The sequence below is a fragment of the Heliangelus exortis genome, chromosome 19, assembly GCF_036169615.1.
Source record: "Heliangelus exortis chromosome 19, bHelExo1.hap1, whole genome shotgun sequence".
In the NCBI taxonomy this organism is placed as follows: domain Eukaryota; kingdom Metazoa; phylum Chordata; class Aves; order Apodiformes; family Trochilidae; genus Heliangelus; species Heliangelus exortis.
In genome coordinates, this window is record NC_092440.1 from 11,718,243 (window position 1) to 11,743,419 (window position 25,177).

General features: G+C 40.0%; 1 protein-coding gene across 7 annotated transcripts in view; it reads right to left on the reverse strand.

Annotated features, from left to right (window-relative positions):
- The window catches only part of CLIP1 (CAP-Gly domain containing linker protein 1), a 65,066-nt gene that overhangs the window by 34,031 nt on the left and 5,858 nt on the right, over positions 1–25,177 (reverse strand). For all 7 annotated transcript variants that reach the window (XR_011729603.1, XR_011729601.1, XR_011729602.1 and 4 more), the window contains exons 2-7: positions 19,852–20,044; positions 18,799–19,370; positions 6,500–6,624; positions 5,184–5,400; positions 2,303–2,500; positions 1,836–1,939 (exon numbers count right to left, since the gene is read on the reverse strand). Coding sequence is in view for 3 of the 7 variants with exons in the window: in XM_071762709.1 (XP_071618810.1) it covers positions 1,836–1,939; positions 2,303–2,500; positions 5,184–5,400; positions 6,500–6,624; positions 18,799–19,370; positions 19,852–19,945 (1,310 nt within the window). In the remaining 4 variants the exon portion in view is untranslated. The remainder of the gene's footprint in view (positions 1–1,835; positions 1,940–2,302; positions 2,501–5,183; positions 5,401–6,499; positions 6,625–18,798; positions 19,371–19,851; positions 20,045–25,177) is intronic.

The following is a 25,177-nucleotide window of genomic DNA, read 5'->3' on the forward strand; positions in this document are numbered from 1 at the left end:
TCTGTCAAGTATTTCCTTGCATGTTCTGAACAGTTAAAAAGAAAACCTTTAGGTCATCATTGAGTCTCTCTCATTCTTTCACCTTTCTGCACACCCTCAAAAGAGGTGACCTGAATGAACAGCTTGATCTTGCACTCTCTGTATTCTACCATTCACCTCAGAGACTGTCAGGAAGTCAGGATGCACCCAGGATACCCATGGGGCTGCACTAAGTGTGCCAGAGACATGGACTGGGAGCAAGGCATGAAATTGCCTTGCCCATATGGGAGTCTCAGGCTGAGAAAACACAAGTGAGAAGCTACTATCTGACTTTAAAAAGCAAAATAAAATAAAATTGTAAACAATTATTCCTTCCCTCCCCTGCCTCTGGTGTGCTCCAATGAACAAGGGACCAGATCTCCTTTTTTTTCCCTCTATCCTTTCAGAACTTTAAGATGTTGCAAAGGAAGAGACAACCATGGCTTCTTTCCTTTGAGCTTTACACACTGCTGGTGCCTGAAGCTTGGCTGACAGATGTAGAAATCATTGCATCAAAGAGAGTTACAAGTGATGGATCTCTAAAATAAAAAGGAGGGTAAGAACTACTTATTTAAAGTGGGTCTCACTGATGTGCATTGGGAAACAGCATTATTTGACTTCAAGTCACTGCTGAGACTGACTTGAATACACACTACAGAGAATTTTTAAAGTACCTAAGCCTGAAGTGGTTAGGAGGAAGGAGAAACATGACACTGCTGAAGCTGTGAAATGTTTTCCTGGCTGCAGGACCTCACTTGGGTGCCTGGGTAGTGGCACTGCTGCTGCTTAGCAACAGGCTGAAGGTGAGCTCAAGGCCATGGAGGATTGCAGTGAAACAGCCCCCCACTGACCTGGCATTCAGCTAAAGTAGGTCCACAGCCAGGCTACTGGGGTGATGCAAAGCTGCCTGCCTTTATTTATTTTTTTTAATTTAAAAACCCACTGCATGATTTTGTAGAGAATATACAAACAATTCCAGACCTATCTCTGCTGCTTGCTTGGAAAAATCACTTACAGTGGGTGCTGTAAAAAGGCAGCAGGAAAACTGCTTTACCAGTGCATTTTTTTCTTCTGTGATTTCTAGTTTTAAGGAGGCTTTTCAGAGGCTGACATCTGACATTCAGGGGCCCACAGCAGCCTCCAGCACAGACCCACAATGGGAATGGTTTTTGAAAGCATTCAAATCAAAACATTGCATCAGATTATTTCCCCACCTAACCTTGTCCCAGCAATTCATCAGATTATCTCCTGTCCTAACCTCACTTCACCTATTTGATAAGCTCAGTTCCTTTCTCCAAGTGGTTACAAAAAGCAGAAAAGGCATTAAAACAAACAAATGTCTCTGATGATTTCCCTGGAACAGACAGACCCCACCTAGGAGCACACAACTATCAGCAATGAATTATTCACAAGAGAAGTGAACTGTAAATTCTGAATCCAGCACTGTCAGGAAATGAGATTACAAAAACTTGCTTTTTGAAGTGGAAGAAGAAGAATTCAAGTAGATGAGGCACAATCCATTCATTTCATGAGAGGCATAAAACCCTTCATAACAGGAAGCAATAATAAAAGGAGTAAGTTGAATGAAATTCAGCTATAATCAACTGTTAGAGCTTCTACAAAGTCCAGTTTCTTTGGCTTTCAATCCACAAATTTCAGAATTTACTATTAAGAACCTGCAATATGATTTTATACAGTAATTATCCAAACCTGCATTATTCAAAATTTCCCTGATATTTCAAAGTCACCACAGCAATTGCTTTTAATGAAAAATTAGTTTTTAGCACAGTTATGCTAATTAATACATTTTTTATTACCTTTTCTCTTCTTCAAGCTGATTGAGAAGCTCCACTTTCTCCCTGTCAGCAGCCTCCACCATAGCTCGTAGCTGGTCCATTTTTGCCTCCATCTCCAGTACATGCTGATTAGCAGGAAGAACAAGAACAAAAGCTTGGAAATCTTTTTTAAGTTATGTATCTATGTCTCAGTAATCAAAATTTAACAAAGAGATGGGCCAAGGCTCAGGGATGTTCTCATCTTCAAATATGCATGTAATGAAAAAAAACCACAAAGATGACTTGGTGAGGTGTGCAGAGAAGTGAAATGAAACAGATCTGCTGTCTCATCAAGCCAAAGCTCCCACAAGGAAGATCTTGTAGCTATGGACTACTTCAGTTTTAGAACATCCTTTCTTACTTCCAGATCTTTTCAATAAGAAAACAATTTTGGAAATTAAGTCAATTGTCTTAAGCCTCTGTTTTAGGAACAGGAACACCACTCTTACCCGATCATGTCCATCTCGAACCAGAGCTAATTCCTGCTCTATTTCCCCTACATGAGTCGTTGCTTTTGCAACTTCTGCCCTCTCCAGGTCCCTTTCTGCCAGGAGCTGCTCAATGTGTTGCTGCTTCTCCTTCAGTGCCTCCTGCAGGGCTGTGGTACCAGAAATTTTCCGTGCATACCGGGACGACGTTTCTGTCAACTTCACAAAGCAAATCCATTAAAAATCGTTCTGTGCCAAGTGAAAACAAGGAGCCTATCTCCAAACTTCACAAACACCGAGTTAGTAAAGCAAATACTTTCTGTAACCTACTGTTCCTTCTCCTTTTACATTTAAATTACTCCGTTTTCTAGATTTTTAACAATGGTCAGGTGTGGTGAGGCTGCTTTGTAGCAGTTTGCAGCTCTTATGTAGGAGACAGAAGGGTTGAAGTGAAAACAAAGCCAAAGGTGTTCTTAGTAAACACACAAAAGCTCCTTCATTAGGGTTCTGAGCATCTTTTTGCATTAAAAAGGCCTTTCAGTAGCAAGTTAAAAACATTGTGCCTCTAGTTATCAAGTCATCCTCTTGGGTCACCAGCAGCAGCCTAAGAGTTCCAAATGCTCTGTCAAAAGCTTCTGGAACTCTAATTAGCATTTTGCACCTCAATTATGGCAAGAAAACATTCAGGATGAAAAGCATTTACCTTGACCTAGAAAGGCAGTCTTACAGATACAACCTTGTGAAGAACAACTGGTATCTGATTAAAACGTGTGTTTGTGTCACTTGGAATTAAATTACTTCTGGAAAAAAAATTCTAAAGATTAAACTTAAAGAGCATAGATAAAAAATAATCCATCTGGAGAGCTATCACTAAAATGAACACAGGGTTTTCTTTGACCTTGCATGATCTCTATTCCACTGAATGGAAACAGTGTCAGTAAAAATTCAGTCTTCTCAAGTGTTTTTGAGCTGGAAGGGAAACTAAAAATCTGAGATTATGTAGAGAAAGGGAACAAGAGCTGTGAAAATTGCAAAAACTGAACAAAAAACCTGATGCAGCTTATAAAAACTGACTCTGCTTAACAGCTCAGAAACTTGAGGCCATCTCATTCTAGAATGAATTGTTTTTTAACAATCCTAAATCTTTGAATCAAACTCTACTTAATTTCTGATTCCAAAAGAAGTCTGAAAAATTTCAGAGAAATATCAATTTCCTTCAAAACTGGCAATAAATACAAATTGCAGAGAGACCTCTTAACTCATTAGATCACCTACTTGGGCATTTACTTTTCTTACAGAAGAAGAAAATATCAATAGCCCTGAATAATTGAGAAGACTGTGGAGGGGCTGTGTTTCCATGTAAGCTGTAATTTCCCTAGAACTGGAGCAAGGAAAGTCTGCTGTGTCAAACCCATCTCAGGAAATCCTGTTTCTTCAGGAGCTTAACTTTTAAAGAAAAAAGTGTCAGATTTATTTTGAAAGCCCTTTTAGCTTGGGTGTTAACCAAATGCTTGTGATGCCTGAGAAAAAGAGCTGGAAGAAAGCTGGAATTTTAATTCCAGAAATAATGGATTACAAAAGCTTTGTATGTTATGGCCCCAAATGTGCATAAACCCCAGGGCACAACACAGAGGTAACCCAAATATACCCCAAACATTTATAGTGTGTAACTCAACTCTCTTGTTGCTCAGAGTACCACAGCACAGGGAATAAATGTATTAATTCTTCCCCAGTATTAATGCTTCCCCATCAAGAGGAAGCCTGCCCTGAGCACTGCATGTTCTGCACCGATTTCAAACTAGAGGGCACTCTGCAGCTACAAGTGTAACTTCCCAAGTGGATTAAGCAAAAGTCCCACTGTTTGTGCCAAATCGAAAATCCCTTTAATGTTTTTTTGTGCTCAGGTATTAGCCCTGTTGCCCTGACCGACTGTTGACCTCTGTTCACTTGTAATCTGCTTCAGCTGTGCAGGGCTGCAGGATGTCACCTCTGCTCTGCACCTGCTGGTCAGTGGGACAGTGTGCCAGCCAGCTCTCCAGGGCACTGGGAGTTTGAGTGATCTCCTCCTAATCAGGGGTACTGATGTACTTTGGTTTAAAAAAGGTAAAAATCGAGCGTGACTCTGGAAAAAACCCGATTATTTCTATGCTTTTAGTTGCCTTAAAAGAGGCTTCTTACAATTCAGCTTTCCCAGTAGATTTCCATTTTACTGCTGCAACCCAAGAGTAGGACATTTATGTAACAGAGTAACTGGAAAAGAATCCATAGTAAGTGTATTAGGTGGGATTAGTACAGTGTTAGAATTCACCTGAGCCACTGTACTTTGCAACATTTAGCCTTTATGAATTCATAGGATTAAAACCAAATCTAAAAGAAAAGAAAGAGGCTTCTTGTCAGCAAAGACTTGACAATTGCTACTTCTTCATTTTTCAGCTGACTCATCTCTGTAACAGTAGAAGAAAACCTTTTACATTTTAGACATTTGCTCAATAAAAATGGTTTATCTGTGGAAACTTTAGTGCACAGCAGATCCTCAAACACAAACCCCACTGGGCAGAGGCAGTGCAAGGAAAATGAACAACAAAAAGGAGATTCCACTCAGAAACACTGATGCCTTTTTTTGGTTTGTTGGCATCATTAAGCCCCTTTCTTATTGCAGTCACTGAGTTAGCCTGAATTAACTGGGTAAGCTGCAATATTCAAATATCCAGCTGCTCTTCAGGGCTAGCTAAGATTTCCTTCCTTCATGCATGCTTTGAATGAAAAACAGAGCACAATTAAACATATATTGTGCCCTAGCCAAGATCTGCTCTACTCTCAATTTTTCCAAGTAGATCACAGGCAAGTGCCACGTGGATTCCTGCTTGGGAATGTGAAGCATGCAACAGAAAAAGAAGCTTACTAGTCCTGTACGGCTTGGCTTGCTGCTTACTGAAGATGCCACAGAACTGAGAGAGCTCAGGGAAGAGGCACTTGGGCTCCTTTTCAGGGCTGTGGGAGTTGCAATCACTTTCCTGACAGTTGTCTTGGCTTTGGCTGGGGTGGTGGATGGGAATCCAATCTTGGTCACTTTGTGGACTGGAGCAAACAAACCATATTTTGGCTGGCACTGAAAATACCTTTGAGAAAAAGCAAAGCAGAGAGGTGAGGGTAGCAAATGAACTTCAGTCTTTTCAGATCATAGAATCCTAGAGGTTGGAAGGGTCTGGCTGATGCACGGTCTGGCTGCACAAAGAATTCAAGATTGATGGTCTAGAAGTATTAAAAGAAAGGGTAACAGCTGGTGACAGCCTAATTTATATTAGATTGCCATTTATTCTTTTGTGCATTAGATTTGGAAATGGGAATTTCAGAGGCTGAAAGTGTGATAATAGCAGACTTCAGAAATTCAACAGAATTGTCTTGAGGAAGAGCTCTTTCTTAATTTCCTAAAAATTTCAAAGTTGGACATGCACAGCCCTCAATAGATTCCTCTGAGCTGACAACAAACGTGATAGAAGAAAGCTAAAAATAAATCTGAATTTCAATTAAATCAAGTAGCTTTATATTTTATTACATACATCTCCATATATATAAGTATGCACATGTGATTATACAGAACATATCTTTGATTAAATATAAACAAAGCCACTTAAAATTTTAACTTGTGATCACCTACATTAAGGTGGCACAACCCTTGAAAACCTCAATGATTAAAGAGCTGTTCCTTATACCAATGAGACAGAATGTTAAAATTATGACCTGAATTAATGCTTTCTAAGTGTCACTTATTGAAGGAAGCAGCTGTACAGTTCCAGATCTTCACTATGAGGCAACTATTGGTACAGGAGCTTTCAGTTCCTGTGATGCAGGAAGATTTCCCTTAAGCTGAGATACCCAGAGATGGTTTCTTAATTGAGCATTCATCTCAAGCTGAGAGCAGATATAAAAAGGCAGGAAATTGGGTTTTCCATTACCAGTCTATGAATAAAATTCACCTGGGAGATCACTTAGAGATCAACAAATCCCATGAATGTGGGGTTGATGTAGACTTCCAGGGATATGTAGGTGTCATAAAATTCAAATCAGTGTCTAATGAGCCCCCCCCAATCAGCAGACAGTCAGATTTACAGCCTAACTACCTCCCTTGATATAAAGTTTCACAGAAGCTATTAAAAAACTGAAAATATACAGAGATTCAAAATCTTTAAGGCAGCTTCTATCTGATCATACACTAACCTTGTCCCAGCAACAGCTCCATCATTCTTCCCCAGGGGTTCATCCAGCTCCACTCCACACCATTCTCCTTTAGCAAAGTCAGTTTCTCCCAAGAAACGCACAACTCCAGCTTTGGTTCCACCAACCTAAAGCAGAAAGCCACACACCTGCAGTTACAAACCAAAACACCAGAGTATAAAAAGCTTTCAGCACAACCAAGCTCACAAAGCACATGAATGATGCCATCAGTTCTTATTTCAAGTTGCACATTCTTTTGCCTGCCAGTTTTGAGTATGTTGGACAGATCTTCAACCCCAAGCTGTTTACAGAAGAAGAAGAAAAAACAGAGAAATTAAACTTCCCTGGTATTTAGTTGCATCCAGCTTGGTGTTCAGGAAGATTTTCATGATCAAAGGCTACAATTCTATCAGGTGACATGGTATGGCAATAATTAAAAATACATTTAACAAGATGCAGTACAAGCAGAGTACTGAACACAATGGATTTGAACTGCAGTTTCACTGAAATTCCTGTGAATCAGCAAATAATGATTCCTAAGAACTGATTCTTTCTAACTCTGAGAAAAAGTAAAGAAATAAAATGAGAAAAAAGTCTGTTTTCTCTAGGGAATAGACTACACAGTCATTTTTTGCATTAAAAACATCTGTTAGAAAGCATGATGCACTAACAGCTTTTTGAATTATTTTACCTTTTCTTCACTATAAAAAACAAAACAAAAACCCAAAACCCAACCCCCCCAAACACTCCTAAATGGACGACTATAAATCAGTTGTTTTCAAATTGTAATACTAAATATTTACAGTCATCCCATTCACTTGCAAGGCCTGCAGGGTACAGCTTTGTGCAGTGCCCAAGGGATGGAAGAATTAAATTAAGTGAAGAAGCAAAAGGTGTTCAGTGTGGCTGAACTTGCCAAGGAAGGACCCAAGCCAGAACTGCAGGATTCCTGCAGCCAATCTGTTGTGTCCTATTTGTGTGACAATCTGTCCAGCCTGCACCAGCAGTATGGAAACAAGCAAATGTTAATGAAAAACTCTTCAAGAGATTCACTGGATTCAACGTGGATGTTGTCAGGGCCATGGATTTTTTCACTTGCATTTACACATTATACAATGAGGAATGTTTTGTAACCTTGGCAGAGCTGGGATGTAAAAGCTGCTAACACAAAGACTGCAATTTCCCTTTTTATATCCTCAAAAGTATATAAGGATAGCATATATATTTTAAATTCTATTTCTTGGGAGCTTCCCAGGGTAACCAGAGAATAAACTTCTTGTGCAATGAGTTAAGATGCACAATCACAGTACAGCAGATAATTCATACATTTGGGAAGTGTTCAGAGAAGAGGATAACTGTGAGGAATCCAGGAATGGGGAAGATTATCTTGCATGAAAGCACAAAGTGTGCACAAAATATTAAGTTAGTGCCCAGTGGCTGCCACATACAACTCCCCAGAGCCAGCAGCTCCCTTAGCAATGTGGGGGCTTCAGCTGGGCAGGGAAAAACCAAAAATGGAATCCACACAAACCTCAGAAAACCTTTCTGATACTTCTAAGATGAGAAAGGTGCTGGAGAGATCTTTTGTCCACAAGGAAGGTATCAGCCCCCTTTCCTCATTAGAGACAGTCTTGACACAATATTTACTCTGCAAATTACCTTTTTATCTTGCTTTAAGTGACACTGTATCAAATTGTTATTCTTCATGGAATACACCAAGTTTACAATTAGCATGACTCAGCCTAATATAGTAAGGAGCAGAGCCTCTGGTATTCGGTGTTCCTGGCAGAGAACACATCAACTTCACCTCTCAAAAAACAAGCAGGAATCCTGCCCCGGGAGAGCAGAAGTGTAACCAACAAAAAGAGTCACAGGAATCCAGATCTCTTCCCTGGCACAGTGGCAAAGAGAGAATATGTAATATTGCTTGGTAAAAGTGTTTCCTGGGAAGAACCATCCCTTAAGTTCTCACATTACTCACCTTTAGACATAACCTACTTCTTACAGTAGTTTTTTATTAGCATCAGTACAAACATCAAAACAATTTCACTGAACACTGTGAGAGAAAAACATGCACCTGTCTGCACTTTCAGTCCTGGGCTTCCAAACTGTCCTTCTCTTCATCCCTTTCCTAGCAAGTCTGAGGGGGTTATTAAGTTGTTCTGTTTTTCTTTAAGGATAAATTTTGAAGACATCTTTAGGTGCAAAGGCTGGTTATGGTTAGCTCTGTGTGTACCATTTCCCTCCTCAATGTTGTACTGCTGTCTGCTTGAATAAAGAGGATTTAAATCAAAAGAAGCTGTCAAAACCCATTAATGACACTGGAGAGGAAAGCAGAAGAATATCCCAGAGAAAGAGCCTCCCTCCCAAGGCAGCACCAAGGTTTGCAGTTGCACAGAGGATTCCTCAGCTCCCCTTAACCAGGCCAAGGAGTCACTCTCCAGTTCTGTGGGGAGGTGGGGGTTTTGTTTTTTAATAAACAACGTGAGTCAGTGACTCAAACACACACAGACAAACCCCTTCCCCATAGGAAGGCAGATGGGGTGTGCAGGGTAAGAGCTCCCTGAGGCATGGGAAAGGACAACCAGATGCAAAGAATCCCAAGGACAGGAATCCCTGCTGCAATCTGTTCCAAATAAACCTCTAGCTCAGCAAAGCTCCAGGATAACACAGGTAATAACTGGGTGCAGAATATTCATTCCTCTCTGTTCCATGCCTTGGCTCTGCCCATTTCCATAGAATCAGAGAATTGCTCAGGCTGGAAAAGAGCTTCAAGATGATCAAGTCCAGCCTTGTCCTAACCCTATTACCCTATTTCTGATGAGCCACCACTAAACCAAGTCCCCAGGCACTACACCCAGGTGATTTTTAAACACATTCAGGGATAAAGACCCAACCACCTCCCTGGGGAGCCTGTGCCAGTGCTTAACAACCCTTTCTGTAAAGGTTTTCCACACTTAGGTGAAACGATGGAATTTATTTTGAAGAAACAAACCAGGAGACACAATCTGGCAGAAAAGCTTTGGCAGTGCCCAAACCTGGACCTGCTACAGCAACCCCAGAGCACACACATGGGACAGCAACCCAGGGCCTGGTGGGAGTGAGCAAAAGGAGGATTTCATCTCCTGGAGCATATGGGGATGCACAACTTGAGGTCCCCAGGAGGAAAAGCAATGTGCCCAGCCCTGTAACCATGGTACCAGGGTTATTTTAAAACAAGATGCAAGGAAGAATGCCAAGGAATTTTTGGTTTTTTCCAAACCCAGTCAACCTTCTGTGCATAACCAGCTTACTGCTTGCTGCAAATCCTGAGCTGTGTGTCCTTCCCAAGAGCAGGAACCAGAGTACACCGTGGCATGAAGTGCTCAGAGCATCAATAAAGATCTATATTTGCACTTTTGCTCAGTTTTAAGCAAAAGCCTTGTTAAGTCTTCACCTTTAAAACCTGAATCTACTGAGTACTTTGAATTATCCACAGACATCTGCCTCAAACAGCTCCAGTTAAGCTGTGTCTGACAAGATGTGTACCTTGAAAGTCTGTAAGAAATAAACCACTTATTCCCTTGGTAGTGCCATGGGAGGTGCTGCTGTCACTGTGTGGTAAGGGCTTTTCTATGCATAAGAGTTTCTGTACAGGCAAAGTTGCACTTAGTGCTCTAAATGGTAAAAAAACTTAAGGCATGATTACTCTGAACTATATACACTAATGTGAAAAAAGAACTGTAGTTACAGAATTTATTATAGAATTACAGAAAAATTCTTAAAAATGGTAAGAATTATACCAAAAATGCTAAATAGAAAAAAAAACCCAAAGAACTATCTGCATTTTCCAGCAGATCCACTTCCAAGTACTGCATGAAAGACTAGCAAAAAAGCCCAGTTTCTAAAAGAAACATGCAAAAAAATTAATTAAAGAGTTTCTAAAAGTGATAAGGAAAACTGGGACATCACCACCATTCAGACAGCTTTCCATGACCTTCGTTCATGCTAAGGCAGGTCACTAAATAATAGAGCAGAGAAAAGAACTGCCAGACCTGTTTATGGTCAGTTATCACACTCAGTGTAGTCAGGCTGTAAAAGAGAAAGGAATAATGTGCCAAAGAATCCAGGTTAGGCTGTGGGTCACTGTGGGGTGAGGAAAGTTGCTTGGAATTCACTAGCACTGTGTCAAACACATGGGAAAACTGACTGAAGCCCATTTATCAAATTAAACTAAGCTTATGTTAATTTGCTGCTGGGTAAAGTGAGGTAGCAAAATGAGTTTGTAAATGTTCAGCAGTTATAAAATTCTTGATGAATGGGGATGAGCATGGCAGACTTGGTGAGAACCTTTGCAGAGCTATGTTTCCACAGGTAAGTAGGAAACAAATAAACCAGTGTATTGCAGGAAAAAAAAAGGAAAAAAGGTGATGACTATTATTTAAACATTCATTGAAAAATACAGATCTCTGAAAAGAGGGGAGCCACTGTCTGAAACCTGGTCAGCAGAGCAGTATCACTTACTCAGACAAGCTGAGTGAAGTTAAAAAGGGAGTTACAATTGCTCTGCCTCCTCTTCTGCCTGGGCACTGAATTAAAGTGACTTGAAAAGCAGCACTTGGATGTTTCTGTGTTTGTCAGAGTGGGCATTTTCAGAACTGTTCACAGCACACATAACACTTAAAAAGCAAAAAACATCCAAAGACTGCCTTTGAAACACCTGGGACCTATTCATCAGAGCCTTCTTTCTCTTGCTTGTCAAAATCTAGAGGAACCATTTCCAGCTGGCTAAAGCAATTGTATTTAATTGATTATTTCACCCATTCAAGGCCAGAGGGAACCACGGGATCATCTCTGCCTCTCCTCAAGCAGGTCTTTTACATTTCACCCAGTTACATCTGTAATTAACCCTGCAACTGCTCTGGGCTAAGCTGGATCTGCTGATACCATCAGAAAATCTGCCTCCACCAACAGCCTGTTTGCAGAGTCAATCACTCCATTGTTAGAAACACATTTAAATTTGAAATAAAACAAATTTGACTGGGGCTTCTAGCCACTGACTCTCACGTTTTTATTTGGAAGAGCTCTGCAGCAAGTGCCACTCACCATGCACAAACACACCTTTTAAGCAAGACACCTTTTACCAATTATTTTGAGTTGAATAACATCTTTTCCTTCAAGATACTTTCTCTTGCTTAGTTCTGCAGCCATGTTCTGAATTCTCACCAATGTTTCCAATGGCTTTTTCAAACAACAAAGAACATAACTATAAGAATGTGAGTCCTGCCCAAAAGCACTGCTCAAAGCACCCTTTATTTTCAATCATCCTTTTGCCACATCAGCCCAAGAACTCCCCTGCAGTAGCTTCAGCTCCTGGATCCTCTGCAGTCACTGTTCTCCAGCAGACAGCTGCCCATGGCTGCTCCACAGCCTATATTTTTATTCCTAGGCTTATAAACTCTGCCACTGAATGCAAAATACACCCAAGAGATGAAAGGACAATTCCCCCAGGACTGGTTGGTGCCTGCTGCTCTTTCCCACCCTGCCTGCCCGGGGATTTCATCAGGAATGATTTACAATTACTTCCAGAGCATGGATCAAAGAGCTGAACTGTACTGGCACTAGATCAGCTCAAGGAAAAAAAACACACTTAGTGACCACATCCAATGGAACCAAGCCAGCCCATTTTTAATTAATTTTTTTCTGAGGGAGTTAGTGGTGTTTGCCATCCACTGCCAAGATCTGAAGTATATCAAAAGTCCCATTTTCAAGTTAGACTGCCCAGTAGTAGTCAAAATTAAAAAAATAAAAAGAATCCCACCATACAACACGAAGTGTCTTAAGTTTTCTTCATTAAAACCATAGTTTCAAAGAAGAAAATAAAATATGTTTGACAAAACTGCCATGTTTTAGTTTGTCACCATCTGGATCCTCTGTTAGTTTTTGCATTTTTTTTCTTTATATTAGGCAGCTTCAGATTACCCTATTTTCTTTCAGAAATATCTGCATACATCTGATATTTTATCAAGGCGTGACTGGAAAAGTGCTACAGCAGCTACTGAACTTTAACCCAGCCTCCCTAATTCTGGTTTTTCAAACCAGCAATTCTGTGAGCAGCAGAATTAATGATGGTCTTTTCCTGCACATTATGGTTGAGTGACTTTGCTATCTAAAAATGCAAGTGTGTCCATACAGACATTTCTACTGATGGGAAGAGCATTTAGAGAAGACCTTGATCATGTGGGCTCTCTGATCTGCAAAAATCCGTGAGGGCAAATTGCAGATTTCCCAAAATCAGATTTTCCAAATCCCTTAAACTTGTAACAACTCTTTGAAACCTCTACATTTCTACCCAATTTGGTTGCAGTTGATTAGCAAGCTCAAAAGCAAGGCCACAGTGGGCAAAAGAGCTGATGTGCAGTAAGACACTCATGCAGACACAGTGCTCCCTTCACTACCAGAAGAAAACAGATTCACATTTAAAAATGATCTGGTACTGAGGTTCAGTTCATTTAATCAACTCATTCACCCACAGAGGAAGCAATACAAAAAGCTAACAGCAATTCCAGACTCCAAAAGCCACGTGTGAGCTTCCCACTAAAAAAAAAAAAAAAAAAAAAAAAGCCAAGACTAAAATAAGTAAATAAATAAATTGTTCTCTGGCCCATCCTGTGCTGAAATGAACCAGGACAACGTGTTCCTGGAAATCACTCCCCTTGGGAAGGGAAGGGGAGGGAGACAGGGAGTCCTCACACACACACAAAAAAAAAATCAGTCTTGCAACTATTAACAAACACGTAGAGGTCACCTATTGCTGCCACCATCCCAGCAATAACCATGCAGTTTTGAGCTACAAAACCAAATGACTCACAGTTAGACACAACTCACACCTTGCTGCAATAAGGGAAATTTAAGAACTTTTCTCTGTGAGCAAAATGGTAACAGTGTGTCCTGAAAATTCCTTCAGTGCAGCAGTAAAAGGAGACTGCAGTTAGCACAGAGAAAATCACCACGAGAACGAATTACAGACAAAGCATTTGGATACCCTCTATCCCTCAGCCACTTCTCAATCTGTTTCACACTGCTGCAAGCACTTGGCAAGTTAATCCACATTATACTTTGTGGTATCTAAAATACTGTGTCTAAACAGCCACAGAGAAACAGACCATTTACTTTCATCCTTGACTTAACATGACAAAGCCATCAAAACAGCTTCCAGTCAACTCAGCTTAAAGAAAAAGTGAAAGCCCCACCGAGCAGTTAAACTTTGTGTGTGGTACAGTCACAGCCCCCAGCACACAACAAGCCCACGCTCTCAATTTCCAAATTTTTCTTCCCCTTCCCTCCTCATATGCATCGAGGAAAGGCACTTTTGCATTGCTTTAAAAGTACCAATGAATATTTGTTTCTCTAACAGTACAATACTGACTATTATATATTTTTAAAAATATGCTCCAAAGGGCAGTTTTTTATTCAGAATGTGATAGAAACTAGAAAATGGAAAACCACGTGGTCAATGCAGGATCTTTTCTAAAGGGAGAAACTTCTCTTTCAATGTTTCTTTCCCCTTTGCTGCTTTAAGAGCCCTGGAATTTAATCAGGTGCCAGACTTACATCATGTTTGCTTCAAGATAGGTTACATGGGTGGAAACAAATCTGACAATAATCTCCTCTCAGAGTGCCTATTACATCACTAGAGAACTAAGCAAGAAACAACCAAGCAAGAAATAACTTTACAGTGAGCAGTGTAAAACAGACAGGAAGAAGAAATTAATGTTACTCATGCACAGGGAATAACTTTACAAAAAGGCCACAGCAGCACATGCCAGTAAATCCAGTTTGTCACCCTCTGTGAACATATGGATAGAGGCCCAAGTTACAGCTTTACAGCTCAGCTCCAGAAGCACCAGATTTGGCAGAGCAGGATGAAGCTGTAACTGGTTAAATGAATGAAAGCACTTTAATCCCTTGAGCAGGCTAAGGCCCCTTAGGTTGATAAGATTTTTGTTTATTTATTTACTCAAAAGACAGCATCTGGTCTCTCCAGGAAAAAGCCTCAGGTGCTCTGAAACTTTTGGTAGCTGCAATGCTGTCACACAAAGCAGGTTTCCCCCTTCTGTTTCAGCAAGTTGGGTTTGTTGGGTTGGTTCAGGGGGTTTGATTGTTTGTTTGTTTGTTTTTTAAATCAACTTTGCATTGGGCTCTGAAGAAATCCTGAGTGTTTGCAATACCAGGGCAAACAGGTTCTCTGGCTGCAACTCAGAGAGGAAACAGAAACTGGCTTAGCCTGAAAGTGATTTGTTTTCTGTGTTAACTTTTAGTTTTAGTCTTTCCCCATCTGCTTTAGCACCAGGGACAACACTTCCACTGGCACAAGGAGAGATCCCTTCTTCCACAGGCATTTTTAGCCATGCAAGGTTCAACATGATGAAACTGCAGCCTCATTTTCAGCAGGCAAGTGAACTACAGTTGTTTCATGGGCCTTGCCCTCTGTCAGTAACCCAGTCAAAACTGGAGGAGCCCAATACAGGGAGTGCAGATTTCCCCATGAACTCTTCCTGCTCTTCCCCAGATAGGAGATCAGGCTGCCCAGAGTTAACAAATTCTAACAGCTAAATCATATCCAGATTCCAGAACATACTTCAGATGTCAAGAATGCAAATTATGGTCAGTGCAGAACTTTTTGCATTACTCTTTGCTTTAATACCTTTTTCTTTGGTTTAGCTATATTACTTTTTCCAGTAAAAGTTATACACTAATGCAAATGAAAAGCTAATGATTTGCATACCAGAAACCACAATTCTTTAAAATACCCACTTCATCTCCCTGTATTTTCAACATTTTACATATCAACATGAAGTATTTCCAAATACTTGTTAGTGAAAGGAAAATTACTGCTCAGCTTCAAGTTAACTAGCCAGTAAGTACAGGCTTGCTGAGTATGGCTCAGATAGGCTGGGATTTGAGGGAGACAGACTTAGCAGAGATTTCCAAGAGCAGAGGGCTTATGTACTGTTTTAACCTAATGGTCTCTGAGGAGTAAAGAAACCTAAAGGCCTCTCCTTTTGCACTGCAACATCCATTAGAGGATGTAACACTTCAGCCTGTGGGTTTGCTTCACTCGGTTTGATTTCCTTTTTGAGTTTCAGACTAAGGAAATAAGCTTAAGAGAGTTTTTCTATCCATACAAAGCAATACAGGCCATCCACTACAACCTGAATAATATCCTCAAGATTTTTTGCCCATACAGCCTTTAATCAAAGCACCTCATCCCCCTGATGATGAGCCCTGGATACAGGAGGTTGCTGTGACAAAATGCAGAAGCAACTGTGAGGAGTTTACAGCTTCTTTTCATGTAGAGGAACAGAAACAACACCTCAGTAGGAACTGATAAATGTTCCAACAGAGCTTAGCTGGTGGGATATGTCAGAATGTCAAGCCTAAAAGGCTTTGAACTCAACTTTTCATAACTTCTGTCAAATTTACACTTGTGTAATGCAGAGAAAGAGCACGAGGTGAGGTGTGAATTGTCAAATGCATCTCTCTGACATTTAAATATTTGTCACAATGTCCACTTGTTTCATGATAACCCAGATCAGGCAGAAAGGAGGTGAATGATTTGGTATGTTTTGTTGAAGGTATCTTCCAGAAACAGTTGCCAACAAAAACAAAGAGGGGAAAAAAACCAAAAGAACAGAAGAGTTCAAGGTAACTCCTACTAAGTATGTTCTAAAATCAAAGTTAGAGGAAAAAAATTAGCAGCTTGAAATACTCCAGTGTAAGACTCCACACCCTGAGATCACACACAGACATCAACAAAGTTAAGCCACATCTGAGGTCCATTCTAGAAGGTAATCTTAGCTGATGAGCCATCTTCCCACCTATGAATTTGCCCCTAAGGACATACTTTTCCAGTGAGGTATTTTCATAAGGCTCCCAAATGAGCTTTTGTCTATCATTAATTCATTGTTCTCCTGATTGCAGCTCCACACTCCTGGAGGCTCATTGTTTTTAAGATGTAATTCTCTCTAAGAGCCTTCACCAAGTATTCAACAGCAGTCAGTCCAAACTGCCAAAAATGATGGAAATGGGGGGAATTTAGTCCCTGGAGTCCTGCAGTGGTACAGCCAGACTGAAGCACATCTCAGGCCCTTGACATGACATTGCCACTTAGAGGGGAAATTCTGTGCTGATGTGGGATTTAAATTCCACCAAGCCTCTTAGGTAACATATTAGGGAAAAGTTACTGCTGTCAGGATAAATAAAAAACAAATTACATGGAGTATCCATCCATCCAGTTGCATTTGTACCTTTGATGGAGACAGAAAGGCCAAGGAAGCTACAGGAAGTGACAGGCAGGGCACCAGCAACAGCCATTGCTAGCTGAAGGCTCTGAGGACAGTTTTCAGCAATTACTCAGTAAAAGCTCAATTCTACAGTCCCTAGGGCTTGACAGGAGCTCAGTGGCAGAGAAAAATACTAACAGATAAATGGATTATTCAGCCAAGTTTACTATTATTTGCAACTATTATTGGCAACTGAAATCATTTACATCTGAATTATTATTGGACACGACATCAGCAGAGTCTGGGATCTACTACAAAAAAATCATCCTGGGACCTAAATGGGTTAAAAGGCAGCACAAGAATCCTGTCCATTTAACAACCATATTTCTGTGCCTCCACTCTCTTTTTACTGACATAGAAATTACAGCCATGCATCACTGACACACTCTGCTAGGAACTACCCCAAAACCTCGACCTATAATTTGATGATTCAGTAGGAGGACTTAAAACAAACAGAGGAAGCAGAGAGGACAAAACACTAAGTTGAACCTATTCTACTTAAAAGACAGAATTTGGGGCCTATTACAGTAGACTCTGTCACTCAATATATGCTGTTTCTGGAATTTGCATTAACAAGACACAGAAAAGTTAGTGATGCTTTCATAGGCATCAGAGAATTTTCCAACCCAAAGAGGACTTCCCAGATAATCTCATAAAGATCCTTGAGAAAAAGGTAAACATGTGGTTAAAAACCCAAAGCTGACTAGAAGCCAGCAGGGCTCTAGTCCCTGACAGAAATAGCTAGGGATAAAGGGTGAATCTTTGTTGCCACTGCCACTCCAAGAAAACACATCTCAGCCCAACACTGGCTGTCAGCTAAACCCTGCCCTCACTTCACCTTAGTCTCCTTCACACTTTTTTCATCTTGGTCCTATGTTTGAAGCTCTGTTTACACAGAAAGAGGAGTCAAATTCTTCCATTAAAAAATAAAACCTTGTCTTTACCTAACAGAAAAGAATTGAAATCATATTATAAATAAGAGAGATTGCATCAAAAGATCAGCAAGGCAATTTTTCAGCTTCATGACACACGAGTACTTCAAACCTAAAATCAGATCATAGAATCACAGATCTTTTATCTCAGATCACAGATGTGTTGCAGTGATCACAGAGCTGGTGGGACACACAAATATCACCCTGGTTATATCTGAAGGTTGCAGACATGGCCTTTAAATAAAGAATACAACAAAAACAACAAATCACCACCTTTCTGCTGCCTTTTCAAGCAAAAGCTTTTGCTCCAACACAGTTTCCCACTTTCCTTAGTTGGTTTATGTCAATCCACTTACCAAAAACGACTCATGCTCTATCACATTGACCCAAATATAAAAGGCATACAACAAATAATCTTTTTTTTTTAATGCTAAAGCTAACAAAACTTAATTCCCTTTTAAAAGAGCAGAATGATACATCAGCAAAAGCATTTATGGCTCTGAATTTAGGAAGGGCAGCCAAGAAACATGGCACACCACCAGCATAACACGTAATTCCTGGGTGATCTGTGGCATTATGTGACCACTTCTGTTGCTGCCTGTCACTACCCAGGGGAACAATCAATTATTGAACTGTTGGCTTTCTACCCACACGGCCCTGAATAGGGCAGAAGAGCTGCACTGAAATCTCACAAGCTGTGTTTTTATTTAGCAGGACTGCAGTTCTTGATGTTATGGAAAGCTAAGCTACAAATACCTTGTTAAGGACAGAATGTTTTGTGTTTTGGTTTGTTTTTTTTTTAAACAATGGCAAAACATAATAGATAAGAACTCCCAAATTAGCCATTTTATCTTGGCATTGCAAAGATCTTCCTACAACATGCAAAAACATGTGAAAAGCCTGTCTAGAGAAGGCACTCAGAAGAAACCTAGAGCATAAATTTACATTGCCCTGACCAAGGAAACAGCAGAAAAGTTTTGAGTAATCCTCAAAGTTCAAATCCATCCATCAAGAAGCAGACACAGAGGCTGCAGGGGAACCTTACCAGAACTCGATCTCCAATTTTCAGCTCCCTTTCTCCTTTTTTCAGTGACCCAGCTTCCGAGAGGTTTGATATAGATTCACTTGCAGTTTTTGAAAGATTGCTGATCTGAGAAGGAGCTGGATGTTCCTTAGCAGCAAGCTGGGAAGTTTTTTGAGGAATTCCTGAAGGGGGAAGTGCAGCAGCAGACGAAGACACGATGCTAGCAGCTGATGTGGAAGTTGGTGATGTAGCTCTAGAAGCATGAGCTGTCTGTGTACCATTGGCTTCATCTTCAGTCAGCACTTTTCTGGTCAACTTTGATGGTCTTGTAAATATTCCCCTCAAGGGTTCACACTGGAAATACCGGACTCCAGCCACAGAGCCATCGTTCTTCCCAATTGGTTCATCCAGAACAATCCCTGCCCACTGTCCTGGAGCAAACTGTGTTTCCCCAAGGAACTGAATAAAACCAGGTTTATTTCCATTGACCCAAACACGCTCACCAACTCTGAAATCATCCACAAACTCTTCGTGGGTATCTGCAGTGCTTGTGCTTGACACCTTTTCACTGGAAGCTGCTTTTTCTGCTGGAGCTGGAATGAAACACAATGAGAAAGCAACAGGAATCAAACACACAATAATATTCCAGAGGGCATCCTTAGTTTCAATATAACAAGCATTTGGAAAAGCATGATTTCTAAAAGGAAGAGCACAATTCCAAATCTGCTTACTTATGAAAACACTTCAACCTCTGGAATACAGGAATTCAAAATGTAAGGATGGAGTCACTGATTCATTTAATGCAGGTTTTGGTAAAAAAATCTTGCAAAGATTACAAGTCTTGCCTCAAAAACTATGCAGTCATTTTTATCATGACAAGTTTTCCTTAACAGAACTGCTTTATCACATTCAATGAATACCTTCAGATTTTTTTGAAGCTTAACACATCATTTTTATTATCTCAGAAATAAAAGCAAAAACACCTTGGTGTAAAGAGTAAAAATAGTGTATACTTATAGCTTCCATGGTATTTTTTCTGAGAAGGAAAAGTTAAGATATATATATATTCCTTACCAGTTGCAACAGGTGCAGGAGTTTTCAGCAATGTGCTCCCATGCTTGATGGTCTTTGAAGGAGCCTTAAGCCCACTTGGTTTTAACATACTCATCTTTTTGTAATACCAGTGTTAACTTCTTTCTCTGTAGCAACTAGCTTTTTCCAAACATGGATAAAATCTATTATTCGAGTTCTTCCAACTGGAATAAACCTGTATATAAAAATATTAGACACAAATATCAGTATTTTAACTCCTGCAGAGGAAACTCCTATATATACATATAGTCTGTCTGTGAAATGCATAATAAAGATGCTGTAAATAACACCTGGAAGCACTTCCCAGGACAGCATTTCCAGCTCTTCATCTTGTGAAGGCCACTTCCTACTAAAAGACACCCAGCCTAAAAATAAAACATCAAAATAACCAATTCACTGAATGCTGCTGTATTTATCTCAAGCTTTAAACTAAAAGGCTATTTTAAGAAAGAAGAACAAAGCCCTTAACAGCATTACTAACATTGAGCATAGACACAACCACCCTGCACACCCTACTGTCCTCAGTCACATTTTTCAAGTGTTGCAATATCCCAGCAAATAACACCTTGAGACCAGAAAACTCAGGGCAAGAGAAACCAAAAGAACCAGGAATTTTAGGATAAAAGGAAGAAAGGTTTTTTTTAATTTATCTGCAGGGTTAGATGATGACAACTAAAAAGTAAACATCCACCTCTGCTGTATGTGGTTTTTTTTCCATCACGAGATACAGTGGCTCACAGTCCCCAGCACGGTGCCCCAGCTACGATCCTCTGGAAGGAGGAGGTGGAGCAGGGGGGACTCTTCCCTGGGTTGCTAGGATAGAGAGCTGCTCTGCCTTGGAAGCCAGCTCTAAGCTTTTCAGGGAAGGATGTCATGAGGGTTCTGCCTCAGAAGGCATCTTCCTTCTGATTACAAAAGCTTTAGAAAGGCTTTTACATCTAGAATGAACTTTTTTTTTTTTTTTTTTTTCCTCAAAGGTGAATTCAAAGCCAGCCTGCAAGGTGCTGGTCTCCCCCAACTTCAAAACCTGAAACTGTTCTGCATGAAAGCAGCTTGGCTATTTGCTAAGCTTTAGAGATAAGGCACAAAAAAAACCACAGCAAACCCAAGAGCAGGCATCTGAACAAATACAAAAGGAAATACAGACATGTAGCAAGATTGTTTGCTCAACTGCTTCCTCAGAACATGACAAACAAGAGCTGCAAAGCAGGTCTCAGTCCTGCTGTTTTGGCACCAGGGCTACACAGCTGGGGCAGAGCTGGGCAGTTGCAGATTTTCCCCAACACCTGAGCAATGCCCAGGGGTGCAGGGATGGTTCAGAACAAAAACCAAAGGAGAGATTGCCACACTCCAGGAAAGAAGACTAAAGAGACAAGGCAGCTGTGTCTTTTACCTAGCAGCAGAAATTTTACCCCTTGTGTATTATTAATAGCCAGCACATTAGTGTTTCTAAAAATCAATTCACTGTGGAAAAAAAACCCAACCAACAACAACCCAGTATCAGGAATGCTGCTTTGTGAACCTAAATAACAAAGTAAAACACTTCTGCTATTTGAAGATCGGCCATGCCAAATTCAAACCATTTTCTAAGATGTCTGCAAAAATGCCACACTTTAAAAAGCATTAATTACCACCTTGGCTGTATGGAGTTTGTCTAAATTTAGGATATGCTCCATGAAAACTCTGAAATAGTGCTGTGAAGATTTCTGAACATTTTTTCTAGCATTGCCAGAAACATGTCACCCACCCATCTGCAGAGCTATGACTACTGAGGAGAAAATCTCTCCCTTGTTTTTGCAAGGTGCATGCCAGTTTACTATTAATTTTTAAGTGGGAGCTTTCACATTCATGAACATGAAAGCAGAGTTAGCTCTCTCTAATCAAAGCAGAAGGGTAAGCATGAAATAGGAATAAACTGAAAGAACTGGGAGGCACAGAGTTACAGAGAAAAACAACCAGAAGATCACATGAGATGTCACTTTGGACACAGCAGGAACACTGAGGGATTTTTTTTTTTCCCCTCCTACTACATACTTGCCTTCCCTGCTAGATCTAAATGCATCATATTTCCTCATAATTTGTTTCAGAAATCTTCTAAGACTGCACTTCACTATTACATGTCAAGGACATGAAAAGCTTTTCTTTTCTCTCCTTCAAAAAAACCCCACCAGGATCTCCATGGATGCCTCCATCACCTTCCTCAACCCATGAAAATCCATGGAACAGAAGAACTGTACATGATAAGAAGGAGTTGCTACAAATACAGAAATGCAACAAGTATCAAGGTTGGTGCTTTTTAGTTCACAGCCTTTTCTTTCAGTGCCAAACATGATTCAACAGCCTCATCTAGGCCAAATCCCCCTTAAAAAAGGCTGCCTCTGAACACCCAGAAGTTAGAAGCCATGTTACAGAGTTCCACCATCCTTTCCCATACACCACCTCTTTTTTTCTTGCCCCCAAAGAGTGCTGCAGCACCACCCAGGTAGTGACCATCCATACTGTGCAAGGATAAGTAGAGTGAAAACAAGCAAACACTAAATTACCCCACAAAATCAGATTTTGCCAGGTTCAAATAATTTTTTATTAATAGATGCTTAGCAAACCTCTGCTTAGCAGTGAGTTAGAATGTTCTAATGTTGCATTTCTTGGCTCAGGGTACTCATTCATATTTTAATCTTGCTCTCAGCAGTCATGGGTTATGTATTTGCTGTGTCATTTGCTTTTCTCAACATACAGGCCTTCAACTAGGCCAGAAGTAGCACAATCTCTTGTGTCCTGGTTTCAGAGTTACTGAAATTGCAGCTTAATTAAAAAACCTGGTAAAATATAGGCAACACATTTTGGTAAATCACTCTTACTGCAATTGTGAACATGCAACTTCTGGTCTTTGAAAGAGACAGGACCTTGTAGCAGCATTTCCTAGTAAACTGCATTAAATACAGAAAGCACAAATTTCTACCAACCAGTTTTAAGCACTATGCACTCCAACATTTCCTAACAGGCTCCAGATGTCAATTAACCCATTTTAGTTCTCATAAGAGCGAGCAGCTAGCTACTTGTCTCAGTTCCTATAATAAAAAGAAAACAGCTGTCCACTACTCTTTTTTTTTTTTTTTTTTCCAGACTGTATTTTCAACAACCAGCACTCCAAAAAGAACTAGAATACAATGACACAAGAAGGCAGGGGAAAACGTTAAAGCCTCAGCTCACTCCACACCCTGTAGTCACAGTAAGAATGTAACAGCACCAATAGCTCTTTAAGCTTCACTGGTATCAGACAAATGTTCTGCCACCACCATGTTCTCCTCACCCAAAAGCGGCAGTGCCAACATAAAAAGTAAAAAGTTTTGTCTGCTGAAACACTTGAAATAATGACCTGACAAATGAATGAAAAAACATTTGTTTACATCACTACTTTCAAGTGCCATGGAAGAGATGTTTCCATGGAGAAAAGCAAGTTGTCTGCCCATTTGGGAGGGAAACAAAGAGGACATTCTAGAATTGAGCAGCATAATGTCAGAATTGACTCAAAACAGACTGTGGAACCTCTGTCTCCTGCATGCAGATACATGCAGGGCAGAGTACTGGGAGACTGGAGCACTACTCTCATGGTTTATTTGTATAATAAAATGAAACAAATATTTTAATTTATTATAATCTGCTATCAGTCATACACGAGTTCTTTAAAAATATTTCAAATTTTAAAAATTAAACTTAGCAAACACCATTCAGAGACTTAATACCGTTGGAAAATGCCTTTTAATGCCAACACATCTCTAAGCTCAAAAAAGGGACCACATCAAGACTAACAGATCCAGAGTAAAGATCCTAAAAGGACTGTACAGAATAGATAACTGCTGGAAATCTCACCAGAGAACATCAGATGCAATCCCTGAGGCAGTCAGCTAGAAGGTATCTAGAAAACTAATTCTGAGCACACCATGAAGAAAATGGAACATGCAAAAAAAAAAAAAATCAGCAAATCTGCAGAAAAGTGATATGGAAAATATATTTCAAAGATCACCACAGTCCAGTAATTTTGCTTTCCTGAGTGAAAATAAACTCACCACATGAAGCACTATGATTGAAATAGCAGCCTGAACTGCATTTGCTAAATATCTGTTTCATACTCTTGATGCTCATACCAATAAATATTGCCAAGCTTTCAGAAGCTCATGAATCATTCCTCAGATCTCCTGACAATGTTTTAGAGAAAGTAACTTGGAATTTAGAACCTGGAAAGTTCTCTCTTCTGGTTGGTGAGTTACTCTGAGAGCTCAGACTCTTCAGAATTACAAAGGCAAATTTATAGACAGTTTACAAATCCTAAAATTATTGCAAACTTAAAACTTTAAAGAGTATCAGATCTAATCCTTATTACAGCTCTAAAAGTTTTATTTGTGGTCTCCTGGGCTGGTACTGTATTTCTGTAAAAAGTGAGTATGTTTCCAAAAGCACTTAAAGTAATGCTTTTAGGCAAATTTATAGGCTTTTGACTTCCATACACAATTTAAAAATACAACATTTTGTCTTGGAACAGAATAAATGCCTTCACATTCCACTATTTGCTTCTTGCTATTGCCTCTTTAAAAGAATTTCTCCCTGTGCAAGAATGTGCCAGATCACAAATACCAACTTCTAGAAGGTTCAGATACTGATAATGAGATTAATTCAGACTGGAATTAATTGATTAATTCAGACTGGGACATGCCTCCTCTGCCCCACTCTGGGTTTACTGGAGATTGTTCATCCCGGGCAACCACAAAGGCTGAATCACCATTTTGCAAGTGTGGGATTACCTCTACAATTAATTATTTCCACAGCACACAATATTCACTGAAAATGTCACACTAAGCTTCAAAGCCAACTCTAACAAGTAGTTAAACCACAGAGATGGATTTGGAAGCCTTCATGCATTAACTTTTCACAACTTTTCCTGTAATTATGCAGCACACTTCATATTCCTTGCCATTTTCTACTTAAATATAAACATTTTGAAGCTATGAATTCACAACAAGGTCTCTTTGCACTTAGCCACTGAAGGAAGTACTGAGATGGGAAGTGAACTCTTCTCTGAACCTAATGCTTATAAATTAGTACAAATTCTGCACATTTTGTCAGCTCCAGAGCATTTACTGAATGAGTTGCAAGTTCAGAGTGAAACCAACCAGAAAGCACTGCAGGGATTTGGTAACAAAGCAACTCAGAAACAGCACATTATTCTGGGACTGATGTAACAGCTCTGTAGTAGTCACTGTCAAACCAAATTGATTACCTGAATGTTGCTCAAGAACTGAAGAGTGATTAG